Source organism: Trachemys scripta, chromosome 1 (assembly GCF_013100865.1).
Source record: "Trachemys scripta elegans isolate TJP31775 chromosome 1, CAS_Tse_1.0, whole genome shotgun sequence".
NCBI classification, from domain to species: domain Eukaryota; kingdom Metazoa; phylum Chordata; order Testudines; family Emydidae; genus Trachemys; species Trachemys scripta.
The window spans coordinates 294,568,033-294,579,269 of record NC_048298.1 but is presented as its reverse complement, the minus strand read 5'-3'; the positions used below and the strand labels follow the sequence as shown (position 1 = coordinate 294,579,269).

At 44.1% G+C, this 11,237-nt stretch overlaps 1 protein-coding gene across 1 annotated transcript in view; it reads right to left on the bottom strand.

Annotated features, from left to right (window-relative positions):
* Nucleotides 1-11,237, bottom strand: part of TRPC4 (transient receptor potential cation channel subfamily C member 4) — a 191,924-nt gene that overhangs the window by 45,582 nt on the left and 135,105 nt on the right. The window contains exon 4 of the mRNA XM_034758576.1: nucleotides 4,605-4,941. Coding sequence (XP_034614467.1) covers nucleotides 4,605-4,941 — 337 coding nt within the window. The remainder of the gene's footprint in view (nucleotides 1-4,604; nucleotides 4,942-11,237) is intronic.

Here is an 11,237-nt window from a genome sequence, read left to right as displayed (position 1 = left end):
GGCACATTCCTTCCTTTCAGATAGAGACTCCTATCTTGAGCAGGGAGCCTTCCTCAGCTACCCTGCAGCTGCTCAGCTCCGGCCTAGCAACGCCAGTCTGCAGTTTTCCAGTATCACAATGCCAGGAGGGCACAGTACCCCCTCTCCCCAATGTCCCTGGATTGGGGGATAATCATCATCATCATCATCAATACTTAGCTGTTATATAGCTCTAAAATGCTTTAAAATGGATAAAGAACAGGAGTACTTGTGGCACCTTAGATACTAACAAATTTATTAGAGCATAAGCTTTCGTGGACTACAGTCCACTTCTTCGGATGCATACAGAGTGGCTATGCATCCGAAGAAGTGGGCTGTAGTCCACGAAAGCTTATGCCCAAATAAATTTGTTAGTCTCTAAGGTGCCACAAGTACTCCTGTTCTTTATCCATTTTAAAGCATTTTAGAGCTATATAACAGCTAAGTATTGATGATGATGATGATGATTATCCCCCAATCCAGGGACATTGGGGAGAGGGGGTACTGTGCCCTCCTGGCATTGTGATACTGGAAAACTGCAGACTGGCGTTGCTAGGCCGGAGCTGAGCAGCTGCAGGGTAGCTGAGGAAGGCTCCCTGCTCAAGATAGGAGTCTCTATCTGAAAGGAAGGAATGTGCCAGTGCAACAGGATCGGTACTTGGTCCACTGGGTTCTGTTTGTTTGTTTCATGTTAATACAAAAACTGTACTAACTAATTAGAAAAGATTTAAAAAAAAATGAATCCCAAATCCTGACATTAGCTTGGCTCGTCAATATGATTGTAACTCTAACCAGCCCGACAGACTGATTAATTTCTTGGCAAAAACAATAGCTATATTTTGGCGCCTTTTTAGATTAAAAACAAGATTTATCAAACAAAGGACAATAAATCTTGGAGCTCAGCTGTGGCACTGAGGTGTGGCCCAGTGCCGGGAACTGAGGGAAGCTGTGTGACCCCGTCCCCAGGGCAAACTCCAGAAGGCAACATACCTCACAAAGCACAATCCCTCTCAGAGCATATCAGCATACAGGAGTCTGTGCATGTTGCACTCTTCCTTTGGACATGCATCCCTGCTGCTGGGGAGTGTCAGAGACAGAAGGAACAGTCCCTTCTCATTCCCCTCCATGAGTGGTCAGGCACTATCTAGCTGCATTCTGAGGACTTGTCTACATGGGTCCACAGTTTGAACCTTGTGGATGTGCATTGCAGCGCGCACTATCATGCTGCACAGTAACTATCCCATGTGGATGCTGCAGGTGCAAACTAAAAGGTATCTAGGTTGCACCCACAGTTTCCACACGAAGAAAGAACAGGAGTACTTGTGGCACCTAGAGACTAACAAATTTATTAGAGCATAAGTAAGAGGAAAAAAAAACAAGTCTCTGGAGTACATCCACAGCTGGGATGGATCATTCAGCAGCTTTTTATATTCTCTTGCAGTCAGGGCCGGCTCCAGGCACCAGCCCACCAAGCTTGTGCTTGAGGCGGCACCTGGAGGGGGGCGGCGTGGCGCTCTGGCCGCCGGGGAAAGCGGGGCCGCAACAGGGCTCACCGCCCTCCCCGCGGCGCTCCGGCCGCCGGGGAGAGCGGAGCCCCGGCGGGCTTGCCGCCCTCCCCCCGGCACTCTGACCGCCGGGGAGAGCGGAGCCCCGGCCGGGCTTGCCGCCCTCCCCCCAGCGCTCTGGCTGCCAGGGAGAGCGGAGCCCCGGCCGGGCTCTCCGCCCTCCTCCTGGGGCTCCAGCCGCCAGCGCAGCTGCGGCGGGCTCGCCGCTCTCCCCCCGGTGCTCCAGCCGGTCGGGGAGAGCGGCCTGCTGCCGGGCTCAGCGTCCTCCTCTGCCGCGCTCCGGGGGGAGGGGGCGGCGGGAGGCTTTTTTGCCTGGGGCGGTAAAAAAGCCAGAGCCAGCCCTGCTTGCAGTTCCTCCATCTTGTCTTCAATCCTGCTTCTTGCTTCTGGAGGGACTTTGCTACAAACTGAAGCTCTAAACAAAGGACTGAATGACCCATCCCAGCTGTGGATGTACTCCAGAGACGTGTTTTTTTTTTCTCTTACTTAATTGGCCTCTCAGAGTTGGTAAGACAACTCCCACCTGTTCATGCTCTCTGTATGTGTGTATATGTATCTCCTCAATATTTATTCCACTCTATATGCATCCGAAGAAGTGGGCTGTAGTCCACGAAAGCTTATGCTCTAATAAATTTGTTAGTCTCTAAGGTGCCACAAGTACTCCTGTTCTTTTTGTGGATACAGACTAACACAGCTGCTACTCTGAAACCAGTTTCCACACGGGGGAGTTACAGCGCAGCACACCAGCGCATGCTGAAATTCACACCCACATAGGCTGAACTGCAGGGCCATGTAGACATATCCTAAATGTCATGATCAACAACGTCTGGAGCTTTCCCAATTTGGGCCAAAAATATAAAATGCATCACCATTTTCCTTTCAAGCTAACAGATCAGGGAGTCTAGGAAGGGTTGTGGAGGTGTTCAGTGCAATAGCTTCATAGAGAACTGTGAGGATGGAAAGAAAGTCAGGGGACTACTGTGAGGAAGGATCTGTGTGTAGCCTTATTGACACTAGCCAGTAGCACAGGTTTAACTAAAGTTGCGATTTTAAACCAATGTAATGAACCTGTGTGAACCTCTGTGTGGACTCTCCTATATTGGTTTAAAACAGGTTTATTGTAGATTAGCCTGATTTGTTTAGGAATAATTTTAAATTGAACCAAAATAAAGCAGAGACCACAGTAGATCCTGGCAGATGTAGTGTGGCTAGTGAGGAGGGGCTAAAGGCAAGAACGGGGACATGAGGGAACTGGAACTACAGCCCCCATGAGGCACTGCACCCACTCAGGCAGACACAGAGGTTAACAATCCGGTGACGCAAACAAAATATTTTGTTTTAGGTGAACCCAGGCAAAAACATTTACTTTTGATTTTCCTGACAGAAAATTCAGCAGAAATCATTCCTGCCCCCCTGTTCCCCACCGTGGAAACTTTTGACTTTAACAACACCCCATTTTCTGATGGCAAAATGTTTTGACTGAAATTTGTTAACTAGCCCTAGTCAATTTTTCACAGAAAAAAAAAACGTTTGAAAAAAATCTGTTTTGGATTTAAAAGCTTATTGGAAAATTCTGACCAGCACTAATTATAATTTATGCACCCTTCATTATTTGTGAAATATGGCTGTGACCTTTGGAAATGTTTAAAATTAGCAACAACACACTCTGAGACTATAAGTTCTGCGAGTACTACAAACTGTCTTGTTCTCTGTCACAGAACATCCTTACAGCTAAAAACAAGAACATAAGAATGGCCCTACTGGGTCAGATCAAAGGTCCATCTAGCTCAGTATCCTGTCTTCTGACAGTGGCTAGTGCCAGGTGCCCCAGAGGGAATGAACAGAACAGGTAATCGTGAGGTGATCCATCCCCTGTTGCTCATTTCCAGCTTCAGGCAAACAGAGGCTAGGGACACCATTCCTGCCCATGCTGGCTAATAGATGGACCTATCCTCCATGACCTTATCTAGTATTTATCAAGTATTAAATAAAATGTTAAACATAAGAACGGCTGTACCTGGTCAGACCAAAGGTCCATCTAGCCCAGTATCCTGTCTACTGACAGTGGCTAATGCCAGGTGCCCCTGAGGGAGTGGACCAACAGGCAATGATCAAGTGATCTCTCTCCTGCCATCCATCTCCATCCTCTGACAAATAGAGGCTAGGGACACCATTCCTTACCCATCCTGGCTAATAGCCATTAATGGACTTAACCACCATGAATTTATCCAGTTCTCTTTTAAATGCTGTTATAATCCTAGCCTTCACAACCTCCTCAGGTAAGGAGTTCTACAAGTTGACTATGCGCTCGTGAAGAAGAACTTCCTTGTATTTGTTTTAAACCTGCTGCCTATTAATTTCATTTGGTGACCACTAGTTCTTGTATTATGGGAATAAGTAAATAAATTTTCCTTATCCACTTTCTCCACATCACTCATGATTTTATATACCTCTATCATATCCCCCCTTAGTCTCCTCTTTTCAAAGCTGAAGAGTCCTAACCTCTTTAATCTCTCCTCATATGGGACCCGTTGCAAACCCCTAATCATTTTAGTTGCCCTTTTCTGAAACTTTTCTAGTGCCAGTATATCTTTTTTTAGACAGGGACTCTAAATTGAAAGATAAGAGAAGTAAATAGATTTTTTTTTAAAGTGAAGCATCTAGTACATTTCAAATTGGTAATTTATATAAATCTGCACTACAGTGGATAGAAATCACAAAGTTATCAATTCTCATGCTACGGGGCATACATTAATCATCAGCTGAAGTCAGAAAGAAAATCCCTTGAATCTTACCCCCTTGCCCCTACCATGGTATAGAATTATAATTGGCCAGGAGCAGGCTGGCTTTTTTTTAACTTTCCTCTGAATTATCTGCTACAGTATCCAAATACTAGTTTAGATGGCCTACTGGTCTATTCTGTGATGGAATATTCCACTGTGTATTCCTCCTTCAATAATCTTCACAAAATATGTCTGAATTTAACATTTTCCACTATATTTTCTTTAGTAATACATTTACCCAGGACCCACGGTAATATCATCCACTCGACAACGGTTGGAGGTGGCCCCTGCATGTTCAAGTCTGACCTGTCGATGTGCTGAGAGGCAAGGAGCAACAGAAACAGAAAAGTCAAGTACGATGCAGTATGACAGATAAATTTGATAAATGGCTTTTTGATGAACAGCCCTAATGGGCTTTTGGGAGCGATCAGGTAGCACACAGAGAAGACAGGGAAAAGGAGTCCAATCACGGCACATGTCAACATCTTCACTGCCCAGTGCCGCCTCCTCCAGCCTGGGAACTCATCGTACCAGCGGGATGCAAGCAGCTGCTGACAGTTGGGTTGGGCAACAAACTAAATGGAAAGAAAGAAAGGACAAAGTCAATTCCATGTGATTGTTACCCATTCATTTTCTCCACAGGCCAACTTTAGGGACATATTTTTATTGGCTTTTGGGGGAACACAGAGGAAAGCTTTTGAGAAACCACCGTGCTATTTATACAACCTATGCAAGTACTACTCATAATAGCAGCCCATGTGAACAAGGACGATAAGCCCCTCCTTCCTCCAGTAAGCCAATCACTGGAAAGAGGGTGGGTGGAGAGGTCAGGAGGGGACTTGGCTCAGCCCCATTGTGGCTCTCCAAGCATCTCTACCTCATCCTAAAGGTGTTGGGTGTGTGCGCCTCCATGAAGCCAGGGGCTTTTGGGAGAGATGGTACCTACCAAAGGATACTCCCTCATGTTACTTCCCCAGAAGTGGTACAGCTCATGCTGTGTACAGCATACACAGAAGCCCTTAAAATTCACTTTTTAAAAGTATTTATGCTAGTAAATCTCAACTGCTCAAGTGTTAATGGAAATCAAACACAAAAGGGTTGTGACATGGATATTTCAACATTTGTTTTCAATTCAAATACATATTCACAAAAAAAGTTTCCATTATTCACTCAGCTCTTGAACAGAACTTGAAGATCATCAGATAAAAGTCACTATGGAAATACAAAGAATTATTGTTGTTGCAGGACTATAATTTAGCATCTTCAAAAAGTAAAATTGAATGCAATAATAAAAAAAGCTTTTCCTCATCACGTTCCCTGAAAATTCTCTAATTTAGTTCTATCTATCGGAATACTGAGCAAAGCTTATGTAGATATGCTGTTTGCTTCTTGCATAACTGAAGTAAAGAACTTGCCATCCCTAATACTCCCTGCCTTTCTTAGTAAACCTTTTTCATATTCATTTTCATCCTTTACAATATTTTTACAGTGTTATTTTATTATTTTACAATGTGTTGTATACTACCTAGCTCCTGTTTTTATTTTTACATTGTGATCTGTTTCTTAAAAGTAACTTTAAAAGTATTTTCTACAAATGTCATTTTTCATATAAATATATGCACTTAATATCCATTTTCAATTTTTCAAAGAAGATTCTGGTGTATTTCAGACTTTTCTTCATATGATTTCCTTTATCATATAGTTCATATGCTAAATTTGATACAGGGAGACATAGAAGTAATAAGCAACAGAGGGTCCTATGGCACCTTAAAGACTAACAGAAGTATTGTACCATAAGCTTTCATGGGTGAATGCCCACTTCATCAGACGCAAGTAATGGAAATTTCCAGAGGCAGGTATAAAATCAGTATGGAGATAACAAGGTTAGTTCAATCAGGGAGGGTGAGGTGCTCTGCTAGCAGTTGAGGTGTGAACACCAAGGGAGGAGAAACTGCTTCTGTAGTTGGATAGCCATTCACAGTCTTTCTTTAATCCTGATCTGATAGTGTCAAATTTGCAAATGAACTGGAGCTCAGCAGTTTCTCTTTGGAGTCTGGTCCTGAAGTTTTTTTGCTGTTAGATGGCTACCTTTACATCTGCTATTGTGTGGCCAGGGAGGTTGAAGTGTTCTCCTACAGGTTTTTGTATATTGCCATTCCTGATATCTGACTTGTGTCCATTTATCCTCTTGCATAGTGACTGTCCAGTCTGGCCAATGTACATAGCAGAGGGACATTGCTGGCACATGATGGCATATATAACATTGGTGGACGTGCAGGTGAATGAGCCAGTGATGTTGTAGCTGATCTGGTTAGGTCCTGTGATGGTGTTGCTGGTGTAGATATGTGAGCAGAGTTGGCATCGAGGTTTGTTGCATGGGTTGGTTCCTGAGTTAGAGTTGTTATGGTGCGGTGCGTGGTTACTGGTGAGAATATGCTTAAGGTTGGTGGGTTGTCTGTGGGCAAGGACTGGCCTGCCTCCCAAGGTCTGTGAAAGTGAGGAATCATTGTCCAGGATGGGTTGTAGATCACTGATGATGCATTGGAGAGGTTTAAGCTGAGGACTGTAGGTGATGGCCAGTGGAGTTCTGTTGGTTTCTTTTTTGGGCCTGTCTTGTAGCAGGAGGCTTCTGGGTACACATCTGGCTCTGTTGATTTGTTTCCTTGTGTGGGTATCGTAGTTTTGAGAATGCTTGGTGAAGATCTTGTAGGTGTTGGTCTCTGTCTGAGGGGTTGCCTTCCCATGGGTTCAGATGATGAAAATGTGTAGAGAAGGGGCGTGAGTGGACGAGAGCTGAGAAAGCGTTGTTCCAGGTCAGTCATAAAAATGTTGGCATATTGTGGGGCCATGCGGGTGCCCATGGCGGTGCCACTGGTCTGGAGGTATATATTGTCACCAAATTTGAAATCATTGTGCGTGAGGATAAAGTCACAGAGTTCAGCAACAAGTTGTGCTGTGTCATCATCAGGGATACTGTTCCTGACAGCTTGTATTCCATCTGTGTATGGGATGTTTGTGTAGAGAGCCTCTACATCCATGGTGGCTAGGATGGTGTTTTCTGGGAGGTCACCAATGCATTATAGTTTTCTCAGGAAATCAGTGGTGTCACGGAGATAGCTGGGAGTGCTGGTGGTGTAGGGTCTGAGTAGGGAGTCCACATATCCAGACAGTCCTTCAGTGAGAGTGCCGATGCCCGAGATGATGGGGCGTCCAGGGTTTCCAGGTTTGTGCATCTTGGGTAGTAGATAGAATAACCCCGGTCGGGGCTCTAAGGGTGTGTTGATTTGTTCCTGTATTAGTGTAGGGAGTGTCCTGAGTAGATGGTGCAGTTTTGTAGTATATTCCTCAGTGGGATCTGAGGAAAGTGGCCTGTAGAATTTGGTATTGGAGAGTTATCTGGCAGCCTCCTTCTGGTAGTCAGACCTGTTCATGATGACAACAGCACCTCCTTTATCAGCCTCTTTGATGATAATGTCAGGGTGGTTTCTGAGGCTGTGGATGGCATTGCGTTCTGCACGACTTAGGTTATGAGGCAAGCAATGTTGTTTTTCCACAATTTCTGCCTGTGCACGTCGGCGGAAGCATTCTATGTATAGGTCCAGACTGTCATTTCGACCCTCAGGAGGAGTCCTCTGGAAATTTCCATTACTTGCATCTGATGAAGTGGGTATTCACCCATGAAAGCTTATGCTCCAATACTTCTGTTAGTCTTTAAGGTGCCACAGAACCCTCTCTTGCTTTTTACAGATTCAGACTAACACGGCTACCCCTCTGATAGAAGTAATAGAACTGACATAAGTAGACATATAATAGGATTGACACTCCCATCAAACAGAGTAAAGGTTAAAAAAGAAACATGCTCCTTTTTGCATCAAACACACACATACTCAGTCAATCAAAATTAAAAACTTAATATAGCCATGCATTAACAATTTTTCATTTAGTTTCTGTTTGGTTCATGGAATTTGTTTTTTTAAAGCATCACTACTGAACAATTTTAGATGGCTTTGAATTCCAATCATATGCATGTAGAGTAATTATAAGTTTTATATGTCATGCTTTTTGACAAAATCTTATAATTACAGATGGCCAGATTCTGCAATTCTTACTCATTGTAAGTAATATATTACTTTTTAAATAGTCCCTGAAATTATTGGAACTACTGGCAAGGGAAAGTATTACTCGAAGGTTTGGCAGAATCTGGCACTCAATTAAAATTCAAAGTGAATCTTTTTGTATACGTCTGGATTTTGTTAGTAAAATTAAAGGGAACCAGCTCCCTGGACCAAATTCAAACCTGCTGCATGCTGGTAGAATGTCAGTGTTTTCAATAAAGATATACTGGCTTACCATGCACTATCTCTGAGGCTGATCCCCTGACTATTAATTTGTTATTTTTGAATGGGGAAAAAGGAAAAAAGAAAAAGGAAAAAAAAAGAAAATAAGTTATACTGTAAGAAATATGAAAGGAACAAAAAGAAAAATCATACAGTGTTCTCTGTTTCTTTCATTAGGAAAAATATTAAGTCCTCAAGGTTTCAGATGTTTATCTCAAGTTAGAGCTGCATGGAATAATACCATATGCAATTAAAGCAGCTTGTTTCAATGTGATGTGCTGTCAATGTTTTAACAAGATGTCCCTCAAAAAATTTTCACCTCACTTGGCAACGTGTGACATTCCCTGAATTTAATATTTTTTTCTCTTCCACCCCAAAGTTTGACAGTTCCATGCTCTTTTCCCCTCACCACAATATCTGTCAATTCTACATCAATCTCTTTTCCTAAAAATTCATCAGTTCCATACTCCTTCCCTCTTTCCAGGCCTCACCTGCTTGATATGGGGAGTCAGGAAAAAGAACAACTTTTCCCTGGCTAATCTGAGATGTGGGGTGGAAGCAGGTGTCCCTTGGCTTGTCAGGGGTGGTTAAGGAGAAGTAAGTTTACCCTGGGTGGAAGTGTTAGAGGGCTTTCCCTTCACCCCCTCCCCTGGTTCTTTTCACGCAGACAGAAAGCAGAAGACTAGAAGTCGTAAGTGCAGGCAATTCTATGTTTATTGGGGTTAGTTCCAAGCAAGCATATCCATAGCTCTATACACCGGCAGAGTCTGTTTCCCAGTGTTCCGTTCCCAGCTCTGACGCCGCGGAGCCTTGCCTGTGTCCCCATTCCCTAGTTCCCTTTCCCATTTCCCCTTTCCCTCTCCTTAGCAGGCCTAAATATACCCTCAGTGCACAACCCTAGTCCCACCCCTTACAACTTATGATCATGTTCCATTTTGGAGGGTCATGAGTTGGGGTCTTCATCCCTCCTCTTTTGTATCCCATGCGGGGGTAAGGAGTGAGGTTGTGTTCTGACCAAGGCCAGGCTTTACTTTGGCTATTAGTGTTTCTTATGCCTCCCCGCCCTCCAAACTCCTTGCCCCTCCTAACTGGTTGCTTGACCTTAGCTTGAGAGAAGAGGTAGGCAGACTTCTAGGGAATGCTTGTATATTATACTCCCACGGTAACCTGTAACACTTTAACTGTATCCCTTATCTTTTCCAATTGTACTAAAAGCCCCATCTGGCTGTGGGAAATGAAACACAGTCTCCTTGTTCATTGTTCTTCACACATATTAGAATAAGATAGGACTATCAAAATGTCAAACCCAAAATTCTATCTCAGGCTGACAAACAAGCCTATATGCTAACAGGTAGTAGTGAGGAGTCTGGGGGAAGGAGGGAGGGCCGGCTCCAGGCACAGCCTGGCAAGCAGGTGCTTGGGGCGGCTGCTCCGGAGGGGGCAGCATGTCCAGCTATTCGGTGGCAATTCGGCGGACGGTCCCTCACTCCCACTCGGAGCGAAGGACCTCCCGCTGAATTGCCGCCGCAGATCGCGATTGCGGCTTTTTTTTTTTTTTTTTTGGCTGCTTGGGGCAGCCAAAACCCTGGAGCCGGCCCTGGAAGGAGGGCTCCTGTTTCTTCAAAGTGTGAGCTGGAGTCAGGCAGGCAGGCAGAGGTGGGAGACAAGTGCACTGCAGCGACTGTAGGAATCACATTTAGCGCTGATGCTGCGTGTCCTGCCTCCCTTCCTCCTTATGCAGTTCTGGAGAGAGAACTTGGCAAAAATGGTGCTGTGCAGCTTGCAAGGTAGACATTAAAGGGGAGATTCACTTGCATCCATGCTTTGCCAATACCAAGTGCACCTGGGGCATGGTAGCTGTAGGAGTGAGCAGCAGGTGCTCAACTCTCGTCTCAAAAAGGACTAAAATATTGATGTGAAATGAAATTAAAATGTTAATGTAACAACAAGGCTTGTTAACCAATTGGAGCTGGCCTGTAAAACAACGTTCTGCCCCAATACCCAAATATGATTTGTTCCTCCCTGATCATATAGCTATTACATGATCTAGATAAAGGAAAATTGTGGCCTTCCAAACTACAGATTCTTCATATATGTGAACAAAATGGCTAACCTCTAGCTGTCTTTTCACTATGTGATTTCTTTCCCATTCCCCAAAAGCATCTGGTCCTGACTACTGTCAAGGAAAGGATACAGTACAGATGGATAGCTGGTCTGATCCTGCATCACATTTCCTGTCTTCCATGCTAAACTAAGGATTTTTGGAAGGATAAGGAAGATGATTCTTTGGAATATACCCATTCAAAATTTGAGTTTGGTTTCTGCTCCCAACCAGCTTTCTGTTGCAGAAGTGTAGCCCTGTTTCTGTCAATCCTAGTGATGAGTTTACATTGGCTGATAAATAGGTTTGTTTTCAAGGCCATCTTCAAAATGAAAAAGGCTAGAATATTATTTTTAAATGAAAGTTGAGATCCATTAGCAGGGTCCCTTGAGATCCCTCCAATTCAGCAGCGTGTTTCAATACAACTGGGAAA